General features: G+C 45.8%; 1 protein-coding gene across 5 annotated transcripts in view; it reads right to left on the reverse strand.

The window, feature by feature from the left end:
- The window catches only part of IL27RA (interleukin 27 receptor subunit alpha), a 73,443-nt gene that overhangs the window by 26,667 nt on the left and 19,769 nt on the right, over positions 1 to 27,007 (reverse strand). For all 5 annotated transcript variants that reach the window (XR_015878523.1, XM_088473965.1, XM_088473964.1 and 2 more), the window contains 8 exons: positions 24,613 to 24,721; positions 20,049 to 20,209; positions 18,227 to 18,369; positions 14,781 to 14,937; positions 10,795 to 10,862; positions 10,298 to 10,487; positions 7,366 to 7,554; positions 2,731 to 2,832 (listed from right to left, as the gene is read on the reverse strand). Coding sequence is in view for 4 of the 5 variants with exons in the window: in XM_088473965.1 (XP_088330091.1) it covers positions 2,731 to 2,832; positions 7,366 to 7,554; positions 10,298 to 10,487; positions 10,795 to 10,862; positions 14,781 to 14,937; positions 18,227 to 18,369; positions 20,049 to 20,209; positions 24,613 to 24,721 (1,119 nt within the window). In the remaining variant the exon portion in view is untranslated. The remainder of the gene's footprint in view (positions 1 to 2,730; positions 2,833 to 7,365; positions 7,555 to 10,297; positions 10,488 to 10,794; positions 10,863 to 14,780; positions 14,938 to 18,226; positions 18,370 to 20,048; positions 20,210 to 24,612; positions 24,722 to 27,007) is intronic.

The following is a 27,007-nucleotide window of genomic DNA, read 5'->3' on the forward strand; positions in this document are numbered from 1 at the left end:
ACACATCAATCACCATTCCATTGCTAATTCTTGAGCCAGTAGAATACAAGGAGATCGGTTTTTATTCAAACTTCTCTTTGGTACAAAAACCAAAAGTATCCTTTTGGGGACATTTGGAGCCTAAAGACACTAAACATTCCTGTTCTGGAGGAACCTCCCAAAGCTGCCCCTTCAGGAGGGTTCGGTCACAGATTTTGTATCAGGAGCACTTTATGCCCACTATGGTTGGAATCGTTGAGATTTGTGATACACGGTCTGGAATGGGAAGAGTGTATGGCATAAGAATGCTTACTGCCATTCTCCAATGTGGCTGTGTGACTAGACAACAGCTCATTCTATAGCCAAGGGCTGTTCTAGAATTCCGAGCGGTGCTGAACACTCTGCTCCAAGTTCATCTTCTGTTTCGGTGACATCCCATTTAGATTTGGTCAGGTAATGCCACGGTAGCGTGGTACATCTGATATTAGGGAAGCATGCAAAGCTCCCTTGTAATAAAGGTATCCAACGAGGTCATGCACTGGGCGGAACAAAATGTGCCAGCCATTTTGTCCGTATTCATTCCAGGAGCAGACTACCGGGAGTTGATTACCTTAGCAGCCACATAATCTATCCCGGATAATGGTTCCTTCACCCTGGACAGCTCCCAGCAGATTGTGTATGGAAGGGGTCAGCCAGATGTCCACATTATGGTGTCCCGGTTGAATCACAAGTCGGAGTGCTACTGCTCACAGACAGGGATGAGCGCACATTTCTTCTAGACGCAATGGCGGCCCTCTTAAACTTCATCTAACTTACCCGTTTCCTCCTTTGGTAGACGGTTGTGATACATGCACATTGTTAGGTTGTCAGTGGGTCCGTTGATGACATCTTCCTCCGATACACGACCTGTAAACTCAGACACTGGTTCATCATCAGTGCTTAGCGAGACTGGGTTTTGGTTTGGTGGTCTCATGAAGGTAAGGCTGCTCTTCACAGGAAATTCTTTTCCTGCTTTTGGTCATTTCCAAATTCCAACTGAAATTGAGATATTGTTATTGCAAGATGACATCCAGATCCATCAACGGAGGAGGAGGAGGAATCCCTCATTCATTGGCTGTTGTTAAAACTTTCAAGATCTATGTTGCCAGGACACCTTTGATGCCTGGATGATCCTCTGGTTCTATATAATACTTAAATAATGGCCTGTGCCCAAGCAGATCCTTGCTAGAGGTGATTAGCCACACTTACATTGCAGCAGGAAAGGCTTTTCCTTGCGATTTAAAGGCCCATTCTATTAGATCGCTGAGCGTATTTTGGCTGAGGCACGGGTGTCTCCACGGAGCCACTGTGTCAGGCAGCCATGCACTCTCTGGTCCATATTTTGGCCAAATTATACAAGTTCAATGTGTTTGCGGCTAAAGAGCCGGGATTTGGGAGGATTGCATATTAGTTTAACTTTCATAATGTCAGCATTCAGCACCTCAACACTGTCTGTTCCAAGTAAGCCTATTCCTAAACCCCCCAAACCTAACCCTGCCGTCGACATTTTCACAATGTTGACATTCTGTCCGTGTCGACATTTTCCATTTCTGATTACAACATTTTATCCATGTCGACATAAGTGTTGTTATTCCGATGTCGACTGCACAACATATTGGGCATAAGGTACTGCATATACAAAATCTGTGACAGTACCCTCCTGAGGGAGCAGCTTTGGGATATTCCAAGGGTCCCGTGTCCACCAATAGGATGATAGAAAATACAGGATCTGTATACTTGGGGGACACTACGCACCTTCCCATATTACTGCTAATCTACTATCTGAAGTTTGACTAAAGATAAATATTATATTTCCCTCTTATCGATGTTTCTTCTCAGGTTCTGTCAGTCGGGACATGATTAGAAAAGTAACACTGTGCCCAGCAGGATGGGTGTATGGGAGGGTATAGAAGAGGGAGAAATTAGCACTTTAGGATGTTTAAAGTGCAAGCATTCTGAATTCGACTATACTGTATATTCAGTGTCTGGAAATGGACTCAGGGGAAAAGGAATTAACACAAGTATAATAATCCTTTTTTATTATTTTTGTTAAATAACATACAAACATAACTTAGTGAAGAAAACTATTTTACTTATACCTATAGCTCGGCACCGGGATATGTTCAGTATACCGGCACAGGGGAAGCCGGCGCTTAAAACCCTTGGAATCCAGACACCTGTCAGAATCCTGACCGCCGACATCCCGAAGGTAAGTAGCGGGGTTAGGGGGAGTGTTACGGGTTAGGCACTAGGGGGAGGGTTAGGCACCAAGTTGGGATGGTTAGGTTTAGGGTGTGGGTAGGCGGAGGTTAGGTTTCGGCACTAGGGGTGGAGGTTAGTTTTAGGGACCAGGGAGGGAGGGGTAGGGGAAGTGTTAATATACCTACCGACAGGTGTCTGTATGCTTATCCTGTCGGAATGCAGGCGTCGGGATTTTGACCGCCGGGATCACGAGCACCAGCATCCCGTAACCAACCTCTGGGAACCATATTGTTTATTCCAGTGAGCTAAGCATGAAAAACACCCATAGACAGCCATAGCACTCCCTGTTGTCACCTGCATGCAATACATTAAAGCTCTGCCGCAATGCCTAAATGATAAATCTCTTAGCAGTGGGAGCCTTGTACATCAGGTTGTAGTAAGTTTGCTGGTTTTTCTCAGCACAATGTACATTGTAGTTTCCCAGCTCCCCTTCCCCCAGTCATTACTCACCTCCCTCTAGGCTGTAGGTCTCAGTAGAGAAATTAGCAACACATTCGCCATCCTTGAGGGCATATACAGAGACATGGTAGAGGACGCCGGTGGTGAATTCTCCTGCGGTGCGAGACATACAGGATGTTAGTGATTGGCTGAAGGAGAGTATAATATAGTAAAGCTTACACCAGAAAAGAATATAAAGCAAAACATTGTTGGGACTTTCTTGCACTTTTTGAGATAAGTAACAGCTGCCTGTCCCCCATGAGTGTTAGGCCCTTTCTCAACCTTCCCACAGAATACAGGGCTTCTCAATGCTGAACTTCAAGATACTTCTGAATGTAAGACGAACACACATGGGCTATCACTACTTGCCTCTCTGTGGGCCATACACATGGTGGATTTCTAATCTGTCCTGTCCCTCACCTGGGAGTGTAAGGCTCTAACCTGTCCCTCACCTGGGAGTGTAAGGCTCTAACCTATCCCTCACCTGGGAGTGTAAGGCTCTAACCTGTCCCTCACCTGGGAGTGTAAGGCTCTAACCTGTCCCTCACCTGGGAGCGTAAGGCTCTAACCTGTCCCTCACCTGGGAGTGTAAGGCTCTAACCTGTCCCTCACCTGGGAGTGTAAGGCTCTAACCTGTCCCTCACCTGGGAGCGTAAGGCTCTAACCTGTCCCTCACCTAGGAGCGTAAGGCTCTAACCTGTCCCTCACCTGGGAGTGTAAGGCTCTAACCTGTCCCTCATCTGGGAGTTCAAAATAAGAGGGGGGGGAAATATATACATCTGCACACACCTCTTACAATTAGATAAAGGACCCTGTATTTTGTAATAAATCAATGGTTATTCTGTTTGGGGGTGCTGCCGACTGACAAAACTAATAGTTAGATATTCATAAGAGAGACAAAAATATATGTTAGTTAAAGAGAGCACATTAGTATTATTAGTTTACATATAAAAATTAAACTTTTATTCGATATGCATTAAAAATATCCCTTTGCGGGATATTAGCCAGCGAAATAGAGGTAAAAAAATTAGTGTGTTAAGAAAAGTATATATAGAAAAAAGTGTATTAAAATAAAGTATATGCCTGCTGTGTGTCTTTTATTTGTTACATAGAAAAAAGAAAACTGCCCCCCAGCACACTGCAGATAAATCAAAAATACTTGAATCCTACATAATAGAAATTCAGAGGTATTGGTTTACATACATTTGCAAATATATGAATAAGCGCTTGGCCGACGTCAAGGCTCCTCTATACCAGCGTCCCTAACATTAAGGGGTTCACGTCCGAGAAGCAAGGCACCCCAAAAAATTCCAGCCAAGGACCATCCCCAGGGCATCACACGAAAAGGGGAAAAAAAGGTGATAGTGAAGTGTTAAAGGATACGTGTGTAAAGATAAATCAATAAGTGTGTGGTCCTTGGCTGGAATTTTTTGGGGTGCCTTGCTTCTCGGACGTGAACCCCTTAATGTTAGGGACGCTGGTATAGAGGAGCCTTGACATCGGCCCAGCGCTTATTCATATATTTGCAAATGTATGTAATTGTAAACCAATACCTCTGAATTTCTATTATCATGTAGGATTCAAGTATTTTCTTTTTTCTGTGTTCAGTGTAAACCCCGCCCTTTACAAGCACCTGTAGTATACTAAGCTGATTGAGCAACTACCATATTTTTTGCTTTTTCCTTTTATTTGTTACTCATTGATTATATTAGTACTGAGCTCGGAATCGTAGGTGAAATATAAGAATAACATGGTATTTCAATATATGTTCACAATATCCCAATTGCTCAAGAGTTACATTTGGCGACTATTTAGCTATACCCTTTCCAATTTGAGAATATATATAAGTCCTTCAAAATAATGTCAGTGGCTTGATGTGATCTTACTTTAAATTAGGATATAAAATCCTTGTACTGATGATTATAGTGTCACACTGACAGCCCCTGAAATCTGAAAGGTGCATCCATCGGGATCCAGTAAGGAAGCCGACGGTCGAAATGGCGACCGCCGGCTTCCCAACTGTCAAATCCCGGCAAGGTACTAATGACAGACGTCGAGATCCCGACACCTGTCATTAGACCTACGCCAGGAGCCTGACATACCGAACGAAGGTAAGCCGGGCGCGGACAGCCGCACGGGGGGGGTGTGGGTTGGGTTAGGTTTTAGGGCTCCCGGGGGGAGACTTAGGGTTAGGCACCCCCCCAGGGAAGGTTAGGTTTAGGCTAGGGGAAGGGAAGGTTAGGGTTAGGCACCCCCGGGGGGAAGTTAGGCTAGTCACCCCCCCCCAGGAGACTTAGGTTTAGGCTGCGGGGAAGGGGGTGGTTAGGTTTAGGGAAGGGGTCTGTGAGCCCTGGGTGCATCGGGGTGGGGAGTGGGAGGCGACCTAAAGTGATCGCAAAAAGGGGCATGGGTGTGTCTGGAATGCTGCTGCGTTCCCAATGGCAAATCCAAAGCTACAGAGTAGCTAGAGTAGACCATAGGCAACTGCAAATGTCGATGACGGACTGTTCACAATGTCCATCACAAGTATAACCTTTTATACTCAATAGCACCATATTTACTTTGTCTTCAGTTATTAAATATAGGTTTTTTAAGAGAATTAATTCATCATCAAGCTTTTTGTGTGTGTGTGTGTGTGTATTCTAATATGTCTACAAATAGAACACGGATACATTATGTATAACTGACAAGATGAGTGTGATGACTTCAAATAAACGCTCCAAGATTAAAAACAAAATAATTACCAGAGGGCTAGTTAACCCTCATTGTACTTTTCAAATGTGCTATGTGCGCTTTTATAGTTATTTAGGGTATTTATTCTCATTTTAAATGTTTGACGTTTTATTAATAGCTGTATACATAATATAATAGGAGGTGATATTTCCATTGTTAATAACAAAGCTTTGATGTGTTAAAAGCATCTGCCACTAAAAATCCTCGTTTCTCACCCTTTCCTTACTTGAGAGTGTTCCCTTCTCACCTGTCCCCAACTTTTGGCTATCACCTGAGATTGTTCTGCTCGCATTAAACCTTCACCTGAAGTGCTGTGTCTCCACCTGTCCCTCATCTGGGATCGCTAGTATCTCAATGGTCCCTCATCCAAGAGTGAATTGGCCTCACCTGTCCATTACCTGAGAGTGTGAAACTTTTACCACACTCTCACCTGTCCCTGAGCCAAGAGTGTGATGGCCTCACTTTCCCGTTACCTGAGAGTGTCAAGCTTCTTTCTATACTGAGAGTTAGGCTCTCACCTGTTACTCACCTGGTAGTGTAATCACCTCATCTGTCCCTCACCTGGGAGTGTTTTGGCCTCATCTGTCCCATACATGAGTGTTGGCCTCATCTGTCCCTCACCTGAGAGTGTTTGGCCTCATCTGTACCAAACCTGAGTGTTTTGGCCTCATCTGTCCCTCACCTGAGAGTGTTTTGGCCTCATCTGTCACTCACCTAAGAGTGTAATGGAGAGTTTGCCTCTCACCTGAGTATTACAAGTTAGCACTTTGCTCTCATTGTATATTGTTCTGCTTGGTTTTGTCAGTCACCTGGAAGTGTAGGATTCTCACCTGTCCCTCACCTGGAAGTGTAGGATTCTTACCTCTACCTCACCTGGAAGTGTAGGATTCTCACCTGTCCCTCAACTGGAAGTGTAATATTCTCACCTCTCCCTCACCTGGAAGTGTAAGATTCTCACCTGTCCCTCATCTGGAAATGTAGGATTCTCACCTGTCCCTCACCTGGAAGTGTAGGATTCTTACCTCTACCTCACCTGGAAGTGTAGGATTCTTACCTGTCCCTCAACTGGAAGTGTAAGATTCTCACCTCTCCCTCACCTGGAAGTGTAGGATTCTCACCTGTCCCTCAACTGGAAGTGTAAGATTCTCACCTCTCCCTCACCTGGAAGTGTAGGATTCTCACCTGTCCCTCAACTGGAAGTATAAGATTCTCACCTGGAATTGTAGGATTCTCCTGTCCCACACCTGGAAGTGTAGGATTCTCACCTGTCCCTCACCTGGAACTGTATCATTCTCACCTGACCCTCATCTGGAAGTGTAAGATTCTCACCTGTTCCTCACCTGGAAGTTTTGTATTCACATTTACAAGTGCTAGTACAGATGTGCCCTCATACACCTATTGTCTAAACGTCATAATGACACGAGATCCCCGGTGACTGAGCCGTCTTGAAAGGTGTAGCGCTCTGTATTTTTTTTTTTTCGATTTTGCTTCTAATTTGCATCACAGACGCAGCGACACACCACTCACCGGGAAACAGTCGGGAAGCCGATGGACGGAATCCCGACCGCCGGCTTCCCGACTGTATAATCCCCAAACCAGAGACGCTGGGATGTGACTATAACTGCTCAGGAATTAGGTTTACACACATACAAAGTCACGGATGAAGCAAAACGGAGCTTGTCCCTATCCAGTTATCACTTCTCTTACTATTCACTTAATACGTTCTTTAGACTATTACTTATAATTTGCCTGGTTGTGTTAGTGTTTCACTTAGACTTCTGACACTCACTTCTGAGGGTCATTGTACTCTCATCTGTCCTTCTCCCATTGCTCTCATGTGCTCCTGCTTTTGTGGGAGTATCAGACTCTCGTTATTCACTTAGGGGTGTTGCTAGGCTCTCACCTGGGTCTCACCTGGAAGTATTAGTGTCTGATTGGCCGTCTGGCTTCTGGTCCAGTTAAGCTGTTGTCTCCCATCTTCTCTCCATTCCACCAGATAACTCAAAGAGAGGTCGGGGGACAGTGTCTCTTCCCACCAGACGTTGATTCTTCCTGTCGCATCTCCCCAGGCTCTACCACCAAAAGGAGACATCCCAGCAATTTCTGCATGAACGGTAATCAATAATCTCAGTCAGATTGGCATGAAAAATAAGTATGGAATTCTTATGTTACCTTCATGGAACAGAACCCCTCTGAGCAAGATATTTTTACAAAATAAGCAACCAATATATAGAAACCCATTTATATTTTCAGCTCATTTCCAGGTACGTTCAAGTTAAGTCTAATCTGGTAGCAGGTTGGACTTTAAAGTAACATTTTTAAATTTTCCATTATAAGCACTTCCAGCTGGACCTTCAATCGCGCAAAAATGAGAGAGAGAAAAGAGATTGCTGGGAACATCTGCCAGGAGCTACGGAGATGATAACTTCCCCTCGCTGATGGTTCTCCTGGTACAGAGAATGTCTGGAGAAAGACATCACAAACGAGGGACAACAGTGGATGAAAGTCACTCAACCGTGAGGTCTATTACTTTGGTTTGATACGGAAGACGTAACAGACCAGCAGCTCTGAATCAGTGAATGCAAATATCAAACTAGAGAGCGACATTGGGCAGCAACACCAAGTGTAGTCCCTTCAGAACCTCACAGAGAGCGACAATAGGACTAGGCCACGGTGCATAAATCACACAGAGAGTGACAATAGGACTAGGCCACGGTGCATAAATCACACTGAGAGCGACAATAGGACTAGGCTACGGTGCATAAATCACACAGAGAGCGACAATAGGACTTGGCCACGGTGCATAAATCACACAGAGAGCGACAATAGGACTTGGCCACGGTGCATAAATCACACAGAGAGCGACAATAGGACTTGGCCACGGTGCATAAATCACACAGAGAGCGACAATAGGACTTGGCCACGGTGCATAAATCACACAGAGAGCGACAATAGGACTTGGCCACGGTGCATAAATCACACAGAGAGCGACAATAGGACTAGGCTACGGTGCATAAATCACACAGAGAGCGACAATAGGACTAGGCCACGGTGCATAAATCACACAGAGAGCGACAATAGGACTAGGCCACGGTGCATAAATCACACAGAGAGCGACAATAGGACTAGGCCACGGTGCATAAATCACACAGAGAGCGACAATAGGACTAGGCCACGGTGCATAAATCACACAGAGAGCGACAATAGGACTAGGCCACGGTGCATAAATCACACAGAGAGCGACAATAGGACTAGGCCACGGTGCATAAATCACACAGAGAGCGACAATAGGACTAGGCCACGGTGCATAAATCACACAGAGAGCGACAATAGGACTAGGCCACGGTGCATAAATCACACAGAGAGCGACAATAGGACTAGGCCACGGTGCATAAATCACACAGAGAGCGACAATAAGACTAGGCCACGGTGCATAAATCACACAGAGAGCGACAATAGGACTAGGCCACGGTGCATAAATCACACAGAGAGCGACAATAGGACTAGGCCACGGTGCATAAATCACACAGAGAGCGACAATAGGACTAGGCCACGGTGCATAAATCACACAGAGAGCGACAATAGGACTAGGCCACGGTGCATAAATCACACAGAGAGCGACAATGGGACTAGGCCACGGTGCATAAATCACACAGAGAGCGACAATGGGACTAGGCCACGGTGCATAAATCACACAGAGCGACAATAGGACTAGGTCACGGTGCATAAATCACACAGAGAGCGACAATAGGACTAGGTCACGGTGCATAAATCACACAGAGAGTGACAATAGGACTAGGCGACGGTGCATAAATCACACAGAGAGCGAAGGACTAGGCCACGGTGCATAAATCACACAGAGAGCGACAATAGGACTAGGCCACGGTGCATAAATCACACAGAGAGCGACAATAGGACTAGGCCACGGTGCATAAATCACACAGAGAGCGACAATAGGACTAGGCCACGGTGCATAAATCACACAGAGAGCGACAATAGGACTAGGCCACGGTGCATAAATCACACAGAGAGCGACAATAGGACTAGGCCAAGGTGCATAAATCACACAGAGAGTGACAATAGGACTAGGCCACGGTACATAAATCACACAGAGAGCAACAATAGGACTAGGCCACGGTGCATAAATCACACAGAGAGTGACAATAGGACTAGGCCACGGTACATAAATCACACAGAGAGCAACAATAGGACTAGGCCACGGTGCATAAATCACACAGAGAGCGACAATAGGATAGGCCTCGGTGCATAAATCAACTACAGTATTATGCCCAAAATGCTATTCTATAGGTAAAGTACAGCAGGCAGTGGCTTGGTCAGTGGTAACAGGTTCAGTTGAGACATTGTTCACAAATAGGAAATTTCTCAATAAAATAACATACCAGAGGGTGCTGCCAAGTGACAAGACATACCAAAGGCAGCTGCCCAGTGACGTACCAGATGGCGTTGCCCAGGGACACAACAGGCCAAGGGCAGCTGCCCAGTGGCATACCTGATGGCGCTGCTCCGTGCCCCAATGTGCCAAAGGCAGCTGCCCAGTGACATACCAGAGGATGCTGCCCAGTGACACAACGTGCCAAAGGCACCTGCCCATTGACGTACCAGAGGGTGCTGCCCAGTGGCACTAATGTACCAAAGGTAGCTGCCCATTGACATACCAGAGGGTGCTGTCCAGTGACACTAAAGTACCAAAAGGCAGCTGCCCAGAGACGTACCAGAAGGCGCTGCCCAGTGACACAACGTGACAAAGACAGCTGCCCAGGGACATACCAGCGGGCATTGCCCAGTGATATCATGTGCTCCAGTCTATAGCACAGTAATAAATTACCTGAACAAAGCTGGGTGAGACAAGTGCTGTTGCCGAGCCCCCTTGAGTTCCTGGCACTGACGCACACACGTGTGGTCTGGGCAGGCAGTATCGTGCTGCAACATGGAGCTTCAGTGATTATGGGCTCAATGCTATTAAACACCACCTGGTAACTGAGGATTTTGCCTCTTGCAAAGCGAGGGCTCAAAGGCTGCAAAGAGAGGGAGAGGCAGAGAGAAAGATGAGGAGGGGGGAGAGAGCTTTGTCATTCTTACAGGGAATAGTCATCTGACAGGACTGTCTTCCATATATACTAGCATGGCATTATCACCCATTGCTCACATACTATTACCCATGTAGAGGAAGGGTACCTCACCTGCAGGTACCCTTCCTCTACATATGGCAGCATCTTCATTTTCCATGTACATTTAAGGCAGTGACATGGTCTACATTGTACATGCAGACCTGGTGCAGTAGCCGCTGTCACACACCATCATACAATCATTAGGTGCTCTCACCTTCCACATTATCAGTAGCAGAGGCCACATCTCCAAACTTCTCCACACGTCCAGGGTCCCACTAGGAACTAAAGGAGAGACAAGTGTGATAGAACAATAGACATGTTAGAGGAAAAGGAAATATATAGAAAGGAATATGGATGAGCTGAGAAGACAGAGAATGAAACACAAGAGCACATAAGATGTTGATAGGATAGAGAGGAGAACACAAGAGGATGTTATAGGATAGAGAGGAGAACACAAGAGGATGTTATAGGATAGAGAGGAGAACACAAGAGGATGTTATAGGATAGAGAGGAGAACACAAGAGGATGTTATAGGATAGAGAGGAGAACACAAGAGGATGTTATAGGATAGAGAGGAGAACACAAGAGGATGTTATAGGATAGAGAGGAGAACACTAGAGGATGTTATAGGATAGAGAGGAGAACACTAGAGGATGTTATAGGATAGAGAGGAGAACACTAGAGGATGTTATAGGATAGAGAGGAGAACACAAGAGGATGTTATAGGATAGAGAGTAGAACACAAGAGGATGTTATAGGATAGAGAGGAGAACACAAGAGGTTGTTATAGGATAGAGAGGAGAACACAAGAGGATGTTATAGGATAGAGAGGAGAACACAAGAGGATATTATAGGATAGAGAGGAGAACACAAGAGGATGGTATAGGATAGAGAGGAGAACACAAGAGGTTGTTATAGGATAGAGAGGAGAACACAAGAGGTTGTTATAGGATAGAGAGGAAAACACAAGAGGATGTTATAGGATAGAGAGGAGAACACAAGAGGTTGTTATAGGATAGAGAGGAGAACACAAGAGGATGTTATAGGATAGAGAGGAGAACACAAGAGGATGTTATAGGATAGAGAGGAGAACACAAGAGGATGTTATAGGATAGAGAGGAGAACACGAGGATGTTATAGGATAGAGAGGAGAACACAAGAGGATGTTATAGGATAGAGAGGAGAACACAAGAGGATGTTATAGGATAGAGAGGAGAACACAAGAGGATGTTATAGGATAGAGAGAACACAAGAGGTTGTTATAGGATAGAGAGGAGAACACATGATAATGTTATAGGATAGAGAGGAGAACACATGAGGATGTTATAGGATAGAGAGGAGAACACAAGAGGATGTTATAGGATAGAGAGGAGAACACAAGAGGATGTTATAGGATAGAGAGGAGAACACAAGAGGATGTTATAGGATAGAGAGGAGAACACAAGAGGTTGTTATAGGATAGAGAGGAGAACACAAGAGGATGTTATAGGATAGAGAGGAGAACACAAGAGGTTGTTATAGGATAGAGAGGAGAACACAAGAGGTTGTTATAGGATAGAGAGAACACATGATGATGTTATAGGAAAGAGAGGAGAACACAAGAGGATGTTATAGGATAGAGAGGAGAACACAAGAGGATATTATAGGATAGAGAGGAGAACACAAGAGGATGTTATAGGATAGAGAGTAGAACACAAGAGGATGTTATAGGATAGAGAGGAGAACACAAGAGGTTGTTATAGGATAGAGAGGAGAACACAAGAGGATGTTATAGGATAGAGAGGAGAACACAAGAGGATGGTATAGGATAGAGAGGAGAACACAAGAGGTTGTTATAGGATAGAGAGGAGAACACAAGAGGTTGTTATAGGATAGAGAGGAAAACACAAGAGGATGTTATAGGATAGAGAGGAGAACACAAGAGGATGTTATAGGATAGAGAGGAGAACACGAGGATGTTATAGGATAGAGAGGAGAACACAAGAGGTTGTTATAGGATAGAGAGGAGAACACAAGAGGATGTTATAGGATAGAGAGGAGAACACAAGAGGATGTTATAGGATAGAGAGGAGAACACAAGAGGATGTTATAGGATAGAGAGGAGAACACATGATGATGTTATAGGAAAGAGAGGAGAACACAAGAGGATGTTATAGGATAGAGAGGAGAACACAAGAGGATATTATAGGATAGAGAGGAGAACACATGATGATGTTATAGGATAGAGAGGAGAACACAAGAGGATGTTATAGGATAGAGAGGAGAACACAAGAGGATGTTATAGGATAGAGAGGAGAACACAAGAGGATGTTATAGGATAGAGAGAACACAAGAGGTTGTTATAGGATAGAGAGGAGAACACATGATAATGTTATAGGATAGAGAGGAGAACACATGAGGATGTTATAGGATAGAGAGGAGAACACAAGAGGATGTTATAGGATAGAGAGGAGAACACAAGAGGATGTTATAGGATAGAGAGGAGAACACAAGAGGATGTTATAGGATAGAGAGGAGAACACAAGAGGATGTTATAGGATAGAGAGGAGAACACAAGAGGATGTTATAGGATAGAGAGGAGAACACAAGAGGTTGTTATAGGATAGAGAGGAGAACACAAGAGGTTGTTATAGGATAGAGAGGAGAACACATGATGATGTTATAGGAAAGAGAGGAGAACACAAGAGGATGTTATAGGATAGAGAGGAGAACACAAGAGGATGTTATGGGATAGAGAGGAGAACACAAGAGGATGTTATAGGATAGAGAGGAGAACACATGAGGATGTTATTGGATAGAGAGGAGAACACAAGAGGTTGTTATAGGATAGAGAGGAGAACACAAGAGGATGTTATTGGATAGAGAGGAGAACACAAGAGGATGTTATTGGATAGAGAGGAGAACACAAGAGGTTGTTATAGGATAGAGAGGAGAACACAAGAGGATGTTATAGGATAGAGAGGAGAACACAAGAGGATGTTATAGGATAGAGAGGAGAACACAAGAGGATGTTATAGGATAGAGAGGAGTGCACAAGTGGAGGTAATGAGATAGAGAGGAGAACACAAGAGGATGTTATAGGATAGAGAGGAGAACACAAGAGGATGTTATAGGATAGAGAGGAGTGCACAAGTGGAGGTAATGAGATAGAGAGAAGAACACATGATGATCTTATAGGATAGAGAGGAGAACACAAGAGGATGTTATAGGATAGAGAGGAGAACACAAGAGGATGTTATAGGTTAGAGAGGAGAACACAAGAGGATGTCATAGGATAGAGAGGAGAACACTAGAGGATGTTATAGAATAGAGAGGAGAACACAAGAGAATGTTATAGGATAGAGAGGAGAACACAAGAGGATGTTATAGGATAGAGAGGAAAACACAAGAGGATATTATAGGATAGAGAGGAGAACACATGATGATGTTATAGGAAAGAGAGGAAGAGAGGAGAACACAAGAGGATGTTATAGGATAGGGAGGAGAACACAAGAGGATGTTATAGGATAGAGAGGAGAACACAAGAGGATGTTATAGGATAGAGAGGAGAACACAAGAGGATGTTATGGGATAGAGAGGAGAACACAAGAAGATGTTATAGGATAGAGAGGAGAACACAAGAGGATGTTATGGGATAGAGAGGAGAACACAAGAAGATGTTATAGGATAGAGAGGAGAACACAAGAGGATGTTATAGGATAGAGAGGAGAACACATGAGGATGTTATTGGATAGAGAGGAGAACACAAGAGGTTGTTATAGGATAGAGAGGAGAACACAAGAGGATGTTATAGGATAGAGAGGAGAACACAAGAGGATGTTATAGGATAGAGAGGAGAACACAAGAGGATGTTATAGGATAGAGAGGAGAACACAAGAGGATGTTATAGGATAGAGAGGAGAACACAAGAGGATGTTATAGGATAGAGAGGAGAACACAAGAGGATGTTATAGGATAGAGAGGAGTGCACAAGTGGAGATAATGAGATAGAGAGAAGAACACTAGAGGTAGTAGTGAATTATGCAAAAAAAATATATATATATAGATTAGATAATGAACTGGAGAGAGAAATGTAAGAGGTTGTGGTAGATTACAAATGAGAACACGAAGCGGTAGTAATGAGATAAGGAGGTGATGATGTTTTAGGGAGTAGGAAGCAAAACGTGTTGTCTCCAGGAAAGCTCACCCTCCCTCACTTACCATCTTCTGGAGTAGTGAGAACATAAATCTCACTCCACATACTGCCTCTGTTCTCCTGCTGCTCATCTGGCAGATAGCGGATCTGGAATTCATACTTTGTATATGGCTCTGGGTCATCTAGCAGATATGCGTTGGCCTCCAGGTTGTTCTCGTTAACCTGAATGTAATTAGTAGAGTCTGCTTTGGAATGTAACATGATGCTGGATATAATCTCCAATTGTCACATAGGTATAATAACCTCATTACTGAGCCCCATCACCATACTCCTGGGATACAGGTTTATATGATTCATATTATCATTTTTTTTCCAGTTTGGTACTTTATGAGCTAGGACGCTGACTGGGACCCAGTCACAATGTCAACATTTAGAATATCGACCCCAGAATGTCGTCAGATTCTGAATGCCAACATGGACGTTAAGTCGACAGCCATTCACAAATGTCAACATATCGACAACAGCATGTTCATGTCGACATATGTGTTTTGTTTTTGCTTTTTTATTATTTTTTGAGTTACGTTTAGGGTTAAGGTAAACTAAGCAAAAAACTGTATGTCGACATTCTGGTGTCAACATGTTAAACGTATTGGTCGTCCCTGTATGGGACATTAATAAGCTTCTGATCAATGAGAAAGTTATGATTGAGATTAAATAATGTACTTATTAATGTACTTATTCACAAGGTAGATATATACAATAACAATATACAATAATGGATAAACCGGATAGTACTGTTACATTAGTATACCAACCATTGTATTAAAACTGACTTTAACCCTATAGCTTGTATTTTTGCATACTGTATATACTGTTTACAGGATTTTACCTAGATTCTATGACAGCGATTGTAAGATTGCCAACAGATCTCACCCTACAGTGCAGTTCCATTGCTTCATTCCATTACCCCCGAAATCCTATCATCTCTGCCCAGAGCTCTCCTATCAAACTAAGGCCCTGATTCAGAGCCGGACGCTCTGACCAGAGCGCTCGCTCTGAATCAGGGCCCACCTCCATTAAAATGGAGCGTCCTCCTGGATGCTCGTATAGCTGTGGGTCACCACCCACAGCATATACGAGCGTCCAACAAGATTTTCGCGATGGTCTTGACCATCGCGACCATCGGACTTGCGAGTGAAACCCTGTGGTCGGGTTTCTCAACCGCAAGGCCAGGAGTGATTTTGGCTCTATCAGGGCCGAAATCACTCCCACTGACATCACTAGTGATGTCAGTGGGGCCGGCTTCAGACGGTAGGCGTTCCCATAGGAACGCCTCCGTCTGGCAGGCACGCCCCCGGAACGCCCACCAAAGGGGGCATGCTGTCAATCAACATCGACAGCACGCCCCCTTTGGTGCGAGACCCGGAGCGATGGAAAGTCCTTCGCTCGCCGGGTCTCGCGCATGCGCACGACGGAGCTCCCTCCGTCGTGCGCATGCGCAGTGGGGACCATCGACTCACTTGCGAGCGTACTGCCGCTCGCGAGTGGGTCTGAATGACCCCCTAAGTGAACTGTGATCATACAAGGTTTGGGGGCCTGGATTAGCGGCAAGGGATATGCGCCACATCACAGGGGGGGTAGGATATGACATAAATGGGTGCGTGGCCCAGCCCAAAAAGGCCATAAATTATTACACTGCAGGTAAAGGTGGAAGACAACTCCCTATCGCTGTAGGAATAACACAGAACAATCTGCAGTACATGCATTCCCATCTTAGGTATACATTATTTTTAAGGTTAGCGTCCCTTTAACCTCCACTCAGCACGATTACTGTACGGACCCTTTGTCGGCCATCAGTAATACGGACGGTCCCGTTTCATAGGCGGACGGAGTGTGGTTGTCGGGCGCAGTGGAGCGTTTTTTTTAAATAATGTGCATGCGCCAAAGCTGCACTGCGCACGTGGAATGGTGGTCCACCAAGGATTTTCTTCCTTCAAGCAAGTGGCTGGTAGTCAGCTTTTGAGGGGAAAGTAACGGGGGTTGGCTACGTTAACGCAATTGCGATCATTTTCTGGGCGTGCCCTAGTGAGCCTCTGCAAATTCATACCTAGCTGCAGAGACACCGGCGTCCTGGGTGAGACGAACACCCTGAGAGCGCAGAGGGTTCCACGCTGCTAGTGTAAAAAATAGCTTCCGGTCCTGTGACGAGTATACCAAACACATCTCAAATCTGAGTCTAAGCCCATGGCTTTTATACAAAGCAGAACTGCTGGACAGACCATTATATGGGAGGTACTTACCATCCCGGAGGTCGGCATACCGGCTCTCAGAATACCGGCGCCGAATTCTGACAGCAGTCGGAATCCCAGCTCCAGCATCCCGATCGCCGGCATCGCGTCGGTAAGTATTAGGGTTAGGTGTAGGGCTTAGGCACTAGGGGGAGGGTTAGGCTTAAGCTGCGGGCAGGGAAGGTTAGGGTTAGGCTGCAGGATAGGTGGGTTAGGGTTAGCATACTTACCTTCCGGCATTGGGATTCTGACTGTCGGGATCCTGCTGTCGGTATTCTGTCTGTCTGCATCCCGACCACCAGGATCCTCTACCCAACTCCATAATATAATAGAGCTAAAGTCAGGAGCTTAGTATACATAACAGACCCTGATCTAATGGCCAATAAGCAAAGCTGAACTTAATCTGGTGACTAGTAACATAGGCAAACACAGGGGGGGGTTCCGTATGCCTGGAAACCCCCCTCCCAGCCCACACCATGTCCACAATAGAAATAGTAATATAATAGATTGTTACTAGTGCTGCATGTTCTTCTCAGTATCACAAATGAAATAATTAGCACCACCTGTGGATCTTTTAACATGTATCAGCCAGTAATAAATAACCCGTGCACCAACTAGAAGATCTGGAAAACATGCACTGTTAGAGATGCACTGCTATAGAGCCCAATATGTACATATACGGTATGTCCAGGGCAGTGCTAGGTTCTTCTGCTGCTCCTCCAGGCTCCCGAACTTGCTCCCATGCTCTGCAATGGTGCCCACATCTAAAATAAATACATTCAGCTCAGGCAGGATGGCCTACTGATACATCTAATGGCTTACTGTGATCGCTGGTCCTGTATATGCTGGAATTATTACACATAATACACTTTGTAGGACGCTTATTAAAACTGGATAAGTACAAATTCTGCCCTCTTCATTGACAGGCCACACTCGCTCTAAAATTAAGCATTTGGAAAAACCCCTCTGGAAATCCTGCGTTTGCCACTGAGTAAACAATACAAATCCTGCCCTCAAAACCTAAATCTCTATGCTGAACTCTTGGGTCACTGTGCTTGATCTGGCCGGCCAAATACACTTACTAACTACCCACAGACAGTGGAGGCAGCCAAATTGTGGCTACTTGATGCAACAAATTCCTACTGAATGGATGGGCCCAATATATACGTCTCTGCTACTTAAATATCAACACTTCCCTGCGACTGTACCACTCACATACTCACCAGGGTCCAACTGCTATCTCCCAGTATGCGATACCTCAATTCCACCAGCAGAGGGTATGGAGAGTCCTCTGGGTTTTCCCAAGTCACTTCCACTGTTATATCTTCCAAGATAGACGAATTAAGGACCGGTGGTCTAATAAACACTGCAAGAAAGGAGGAGCCTAATTAGTCACTTCATTACCCTTTCTGACGTTCGTGCGGTGATTTCCAGCGTGCAGATTTCCCTGGGGTCATATACAGCCAGGAAAGGTGCGCGGAGGTGAAGTGGCGTTAATGTTTTGCGCAAATGTGTCTATGTCTCTGCCATGTGCATCCACTGGTGCAAAGCACCAGTCCTTTCTCTCTCATTGTTGCATTTATGCAATATTTTTGTGGAGCAGGTTCATGTCAGTCAAAGTAAATCTGTAACATTCACAATAAGGTGCATGACACTGTGAAACAAGGAAAAACGGGGTTAGCACCGTCCCTCTGAATTTTCCCATGTTCAGAGATGATCAGGGCGTTTTAAGGAGGGGAGGGTTTAGCATAAGAAGGCAGTATGTGATGTTAATGAGGTCATATAGAGGAAATTTTCATAGTCAAAATACAATCAGCAGTCGACACTAGGGGGGGGGGGGAGTAGATGTACCAAAGCTTGGTGAGAGATAAAGTGGAGAGAGATCATGGGGTAGATGTAAGAAGCCCAGAAACGGTATCAGCGCACGTTATGTGCGCTGATACCGCTTCTCCCCGATGTATGATCGGGGGTCTGGGCGGTAAATGACATCGGCGCTATGCGCCCCTGTCATTATCGGCGCTGCTATCTACAAGATATCAGCGCCGACGGCAGGGCCATGTACGAACGGTCATAACGCATGACCGTTCGGCCGGCTGTAGCTGTCGTTATCGACAGCTACATCCTGGCGCTGCCTTATCTCCACAGCAGGGACAGCGCTGTCCCTGCTGCGGCGGCTGCCGGCTCCAGGGCTCCACGCGGGAATCTCGCGATACTTGCAAGATCCCGTTAAGTGCCGCTATAATACATCTACCCCCATGTACCAACCAATCGTCTTCTAACTGTCATTTTTCAAACACAGCCTGTAAAGTGACAGTTAGAAGCGGATTGGTTGGTATCTCCCCCCATCTGCTACTCCCAGGCAGTTTGGACAGACGCGGCTGAGCTCAGGGTGTCAGTGGGGGTATATTTAGATCTCTGTGACTCAGGGGTTTATTTATTAAGCAGTGAAAAACTTAGGACCTCATTCAGAGCCGCTCGCTCTGAATGAGGGCGGCCGCTTTTCTTTTGAAAGGCGGCCTCCTGACCGCTCGCTAAGCTGTGGGTGACCTTGTGGTAGGGTCTCGTCTACCGCAAGCCCCAGGTAGCTTCCTGCTCTAACAGAGCAGGAAGCTCCCTACTGACATCACTGGTGATGTCCGTAGGGCCGCCTACAAACGGCAGGCGCTCCTTCAGGAACGCCTCCGTTTGTCCGGCCACCCCCCCACCCCGCCTACAAAACGGGGCGAGCTGTCGATCAACATCGACAGCCGCCCCTTTTGCAGCGAGCCCCGCAGCAAGTGCATTTGTCACTCGCTCCGGGGCTTGCGCACGCGCAGTGCAGGCCCTCACCATCGACCAGCTTGCGAGCACATAGCGCTTGCAAGCGGGTCTGAATGAGGTCCTTAGTGAAGTGGACCAGTGGAGAAGTTGCCCATGGCAACCAATCAGCTTTGAAGTAACATTTATGAAGCACAGTCTATAAAATAGGTAGGATCTGATTGGTTGCTATAGTTGATAAAAAAAAACAGTCGGAGATGGTGCCTTTCCCCCCCTGCACCTCCTTACCATTCTCTCCATCATGACTGTAGGTGAAGTTCAAGGTCTCCTCTTTGTCTCCACCCGATACTCTCAGCTGATACCGGTGAGAATGAATCAGGTTCTCCCTGGGAATCACCAGCCAGTTCTGACCAGGCTGCAGGGTGAGATGATGGGGGGGATCCTCAGGACTAAAGGAGGAGACAGAGAAAGTTGTCTAAGATCCACCGATGAGAAGGAAGTTTAGAGGCTAAGCAGAGTCTGCTTTCACGTAAACTTACCAGAGGGTCCAAGAGGGGCGTCCGTAGCAGGTTTGATACAAAATGTAACAAAAGTTGCTTTAGGTAACACTGAAATCTCAAAACCTTTAATTAAATGGGTCGGCGCCGCGGCATGGACCAAGGTGGCTCCCACGGATAAAATCATTGAAGAACCTGTCTCAGGTGGTACAATGCCCAGCGCTCCTAACTCTACCATACAATGCACCACCTCCTCGCCCCAACATCTCACATCACCACCTCCTGCAGGAGGGGCCACGGTAACACATATCACCATCAGCTTCCTCTTGCAGCTGTGAGGAGCATGGGGTCCAACAGCATAGAGCAGGTGTTACAGAAGAGGTAGGGTCGCACCTCTCCCTCCCATGCACCTATTTAGGCTCCACTGTCAGACACTGCCCACGCTCCGCACATAACAACTGCAGGAGGAAGCTCCCAGTGATGTGTGTCACCAAAGCCCATGTCACTAAGCCCTGTGGGGAGGCTCCTTAGGCGCTATTGGGAGCTGGGACGCGGCAGGGGACACCTGGAACCCTATGGTACCCATGCACAGGCTGATCCCTGGACGCGCGTCCTACTCCACAGACTGAGACCCATATTCAATTAGCAAGATTGGCGATAAGGTGCAGTGTTTTCGCCTCATTCGCCGGTTTTGAGATGAAGTTTTGGCCTACTTACACAATGCGCGCTCCTGCTTTTCATCCTATTCAATTGCAAAACAGGCGAAAACGCATATGTGCGAATGCAGCGAATAGCGGAAATGCCGAAAAAGACAGGTTTTTTTGGGGGGAAAATCCGTCTGTACTCCCTAAAAAGCCCAACTGACCCGGGGAATCAATATAGAAGGGTATTAATAGCCCTAATAAATGTAATTAGGGATCTTATATTGAGTCAAAGAGCTGTTATATGCATATTTCCATAAGTGTGGAAAAATGATATAAAGCAATGTCTTTTGTGTAAAATAATCGCTGTAGTTAAATTGGGGGTACATGTAAATGGGTACACTGCTAGTATATTTTTGTGTCTGTAAAGTGCAGATTTAATAAAATGTTAAAAATACTCCTGCTGCAGCCTCCTGCAATCCAAAAAAACACCTGTCCCGTCCATAGATCACCCCAAAATACATGTCCCATCCATAGATCACCCCAAAATACCTGTCCCATCCATAGATCACCCCAAAACACCTGTCCCATCCATAGATCACACCAAAATACCTGTCCCATCCATAGATCACCCCAAAACACCTGTCCCATCCATAGATCACCCCAAAATACCTGTCCCATCCATAGATCACCCCAAAATACCTGTCCCATCCATAGATCTCCCCAAAATACCTGTCCCATCCATAGATCACCCCAAAATACCTATCCCATCCATAGATCTCCCCAAAACACCTGTCCCATCCATAAATCACCCCAAAATACCTGTCCCATCCATAGATCACCCCAAAATACCTGTCCCAGTACTTTAGTCCCATTTTAATTTTTTACATCTTCACCCACAAAATGACATGTCTTTTTTAGGGTGAAAGATATTTATAATTTTTTTTTCCTAATTAGTCATTAGGGGGGGCATGGGGGGAAAAGGGTTCTCAAACAAGTCCCCACTTTTTTTTAGCCCAAAATAGGGATTTTGCACATCTTTTCTCCTGCCTCTGGGTGGAGAAACTTTTTCGCCTGTCTATGCCTATGGAGTTTTCGCTTGAATAGGGTGATACTTCGGAAAGTGGCTAAAACCGCGCACTTTTTGCCGATCGCGGCTTTTCGCCTCTAATTGAGCATGATGACTGACAACAAGAGGGGTTTCCTCCTTCCTCTGTGCTTGTACCCTCGCGGTGCGCCCCACATTGTCACTATAGGAGGAGGCGCGCTCGATGACTGGTCTGTGGGTCTCCCATACTTTTGTTATGACTCAATAACTAAAGTATCTCTGTAGTATTAGCTACCAGTCCATACTATTTCCTTACAAATAGAACTTTTTGTAAATTAGATAGTCTGAAAATTAAGATATATTTATTAAAGAACATAACATATTAGCTGCTACAAAATGATCTTACTATTTTCATTCAGGAATCACGGGAACCAGTTTTTTTTTATTTAATGTTTTGGAATGTAGTGGAACAGTATTTGGTACCTTCACTCACTTATATCCATGTAGTCACTGACGCACTGATAAATCCCCCCAGATCAGCGAGTGTATTTTATGTGCGCGCCTACACAACAGTCCTGATTTTTACGGGACAGGCCACGTTCCCTCAGGTAAATTATTATTATTATAATCCTTTATTTATATGGTGCCACAAGTGTTCCGCAGCGCCTTACACAGTACATAAACAAATAATTTGACAAGTGACTTACAGTAAAATACAATTCAGGACAAGGACATGGATAATATACATTGCTTCATTAGTGACTATAACACCTAGATATGCAACAGAACGTAAGCAACCAAGTGTTAGGTGCCCTGGCGAGGGTTAAGATCTAGATGAAAGTAAATTAAGGAGAAGCACAAGAGGGGAGAGGCCCTGCTCGTGAGAGCTTACATTCTAAAGGGGAGGGGCAGACAAACAGGTGTGACACAGATGGGGTACACAGGGAGGAAGCAGTATGTTGCAGCAAGTTAGGATGAGAGCTGGATGACTTTGATGAGGTAGTGGGTCTTGAGAGCCCGTTTGAAGGATTGTAGAAAGGTGGAGAGTCTGATGGGGAGAGGGAGAGAGTTCCAGAGGTGGGGAGCAGCGTGGGCAAAATCTTGGAGGCGGGAGTGGGAGGAAGTAATCAGTTGGCATGAGAGGCGGCGTGTATTAGTTGAGTGAAGAGGGCGGACAAGAGAGTGGAGGGAGATGAGGTCAGAGATGTAAATGGGAGAGGAATGGGTGAGGGCTTTGTAAGCAAGTGTGAGAACCTTGAATTGGGTTCTGAAAGGGAAGGGGAGCCAGTGGAGGGATTGTAGGAGAGGGGAGGCAGATGTAGAGCATTTGGAGAGGAAGATAAGCCGAGCAGCAGCATTGAGCACAGACTTGAGAGGAGAGAGATGGGAGTTGGGGAGGCCAGATAGGAGGAGGTTACAGTAATCCAGTGACCAGTGAGTGTATGAGGGTTTTAGTGGCATCCTGGGTGAGATAGGGTCTGATCTTGGAAATATTTTTGAGATGTAAACGACAGGACTGTGAGAGGCTCTGGATATGTGATTTGTAGAAGAGGGATGAGCCCAGGATAACTCCAAGACGGCGCACTTTGGGGCTAGAAGAGATAGTTGCGCTATCAATTGTTAAAGAAATAGTGGGAAGTGAGGTTATGTTGGGGGGTGGGAAAATGATCAGATCAGTCTTAGAAATATTACGATTAAGAAATCGCTGGGACATCCATGAAGAAATAGCAGAGCGACAGTTGGAGATACGAGTGAGGAGAGAGGGGGAGAGGTCAGTGGAGGAAAGGTAGATCTGAGTATCATCAGCAAAGAGATGATAATGGAGGTCAAAATAACGGATGAGTTTACCTAGAGAGGGACGTATAGAGAGAGAATAGGAGAGGTCCAAGAACAGAACCTTGGGGGAACACCTACTGTAAGAGGCTGTGGGGGGGGGGAGAGGAGTTGTGAGAGGGGACAGAGAAGGATCGGTCAGAGAGGTAGGAGGACAGCCAGGAGAGGGCAGTGTCACATAGACCAAGGGAGTGAAGGATTTGCAGCAGGAGAGGGTGGTCAACAATGTCGAAGGCAGCAGAGAGGTCAAGGAGAATGAACAGAGAGTAGTGGCCCTTGGAATTGGCAGCAAGGAGGTCATTGCAGACTTTTGTGAGGGCAGTTTTAGTGGAGTGGAGAGAATGGAAGCCAGACTGAAAAGGGTCAAGGAGGGAGTGGGAGGAAAGAAAGGTGGTAAGGCGGTTGTAGACAATATGCTCAAGGAGCTTGGAGGCAAAAGGGAGAAGAGAGATGAGGTGGTAGTTGGAGAGAGTGTTAGGATCAAGGGTAGGTTTTTTAAAAATGGGGGTGACAAGGGCATGTTTGAATGGAGAAGGGACAGTGCCAGATGAGAGGAAGAGATTGAGGAAGTAGGCAAGATGGGAAGAGACACAAGGAGAGAGGTAGCGGTGGAGACGTGAAGGGATAGGGTCAAGGGAAGAGGTGGAAGGGGGAGTGGCTATCAGTAATGGGGGTGAGACCCATAACTAGAACAGACATGGAGGGGCAAACTGGGCTGCTGCCTGTGATGACTTGGGACATGCTATATTTTGTCTCCATTTTTAATTCTGGAAGGTTCGGAGGCGTGACTACAAATACATCACGTGTGTCTATCATGTGTGTACATTCCTTACTTGGTGAGACTCTGCAGCGAGGCGGTGTGCTGGGTGCTGCTCCACGTGCAATTCAGATCTTCTATCTTGCCTTGTAGGAAGCAGCAAAAGGAACACAAGTCGTCAAAGCCTGTTTCGGGCAAAACAAGGGAGAAATGTCACAAGACCTGGACGGTTCATCCAATAGGAAAATACATCCTGTGACATCCAAAAATCTCTCATCTTCACACACACTGAATGAACCTTTGTTTGGCATAGAACTGTAAATGACCAGTGGAACTTGTGGGTAGTGTTTTAGTTGCATAGCAGACCCTGTGGCGGAAACATTTCCGAATCAGCTCTGTCATAGAATACTATTCTATACAATTGATATTTCCAAATTAACTCTAATGGCCGTATTCAATTGCCGGCGAAAAGTCCCGGAGTTTTCATATGCCGGAGTTTTCACCGTCATCGCCAGTTTTGCCCGCGATTCGCCCTATTCAATTGCAAAGGACTCGAGAACGCGTCCCGGCGAAACTGAGATTGACGAAAAGTACTGTCAGATTTGGGGAAATCAGCCTGACACCCCCCAAAAGATGTACTGACATGGGGGATCACTATGGATACCCCCGAATATCCCTGCTGAAGGTATTTGGGGTACTTGAATAGTCTCAATAGGTGCTATTTAGTGTCTTTGCACAAGTGGTGAAGAATAGTATTTAGCAGGGGTTTTTTTTGCAAATATGAGTAGTCCCAGCAAATTTGGGGTACATGAAAATGGGTGCAAGCATGGTTAAAAAACGCTAAAGTGCGTATTTAAAATTTTTTAAAAAACACACCTTCAGCAAGCACCTGCAAACAAAAAAACAGCTTGGGCATACTTGGGGGACCCCCTGGAGTCTATTTCGCTAGTTTTTAAGTATGTACCCCAACTTAGTTTTTTTTTTTCGCCCCCAAAACGATAGTACTTTTTTGGGGTGATCTGAAGTATATTTTAATATTTTTTTGATGCAGTTTACCTTTGGGGGACTGTCCCAAGGCTGCAGGGGTGTTCCCTCAACCTTGCACCCCAAAACTGCACTTTTTTCCACCTCCTATCAGAGGCGAATCTTGTCCGCTGGTTACAAGGCGCAGACTTTTCGCACCGGCGGAAACTCTTTGCCCTTGAATACGGGGGAAATGTTCTCGCCTGGCAAAATGACGTCACCGGCGAGAACTTTTCGCCGATCTCGGCATTTCGCTGGCAATTGAATATGGGCAGAAAGCCAATAGCCTGTCCGAACTCTTTGATCCTGATCATTCGTGGTCAGTAGCAAATGTAGAGATTTTACACACTCAACTGCAGCGTGGGTTCGTGGCTGGGGAGTCGGCTCCAGGCATCGAAGACGCGGCACTGTAGGGGTTAACGGTCAGTGCTGCTGTGGCGATGAATACGTTAACTCCCAGTGCACGTAAAAGTCAAGTAAAAGTGCTAAATTTTACGTTTCCCTTTTATGTACTAATAAAGTGGTACTCAAACTCGGTCCTCAGGACCGCAAACAATTCATGATTTCCATGTCACCCAGCAGGTGCACAGGTGTACTTATTACTCAATGACACATGTTCAAAGATCCACAGGTCGAGCTAATTATTTCACAGTGATTCTGTGAGGAGACCTGGAAAACATGCACTGTTTGGGGATGAGTTTGAAAACCTGTGTACTAATAGCCTAATGCAGGAGATGTCACAGAAATCTCCTGCAAAGGGGCTGATATGCTCTGCAGACCGGGGACTACCGTCTGACACCTATGCACTGCCGCAATTATTAATACATGAAACACCCTTAATGAATGGAAATTGTGTTTTGTGCCGTAACATCGGACGGAGTCTGGCGGCTGGCGGTCTGCAGGGCTTCAGGCCTATGGCACGATGCACCAGTACTACTCTTTAAATAATGTAATTACTATCAGCTGCGGAACCAGAACAGTGTCTGTCAGACACAGCATCTAACGGGTTAAGGAACGGCACTGAGTGTCGTGCACAGAAATGAATGAATATATGAAATGTACCTCAAGTATAGGGGGAAATGTATCAAACATTGGAGAGGGATACAGTGGAGAAGTTGCCCAAAACAACCAACCAGCGTCTAACTGACATTTATCCAGCACAGTCTTTGAAATTACAGTTAGAAGCTGATTTTATCTCACTCCAACACTCGATACTTCTCCCCCATAGTGGGGATCTGGAGCCACCCGCCAGTGGCTGTGGTGCGAGTGTATTGAGGCCAGTGGCTGTGGTGTTGAGTGTATTGAGGCCAGTGGCTGTGGTGCTCAGTGTATTGAGGCCAGTGGCTGTGGTGCTGGGTGTATTGAGGCCAGTGGCTGTGGTGTTGAGTGTATTGAGGCCAGTGGCTGTGGTGCTCAGTGTATTGAGGCCAGTGGCTGTGGTGCTGAGT

Source organism: Taudactylus pleione, unplaced genomic scaffold (genome assembly GCF_031769625.1).
Source record: "Taudactylus pleione unplaced genomic scaffold, aTauple2 ptg000145l, whole genome shotgun sequence".
Lineage (NCBI taxonomy): Eukaryota > Metazoa > Chordata > Amphibia > Anura > Myobatrachidae > Taudactylus > Taudactylus pleione.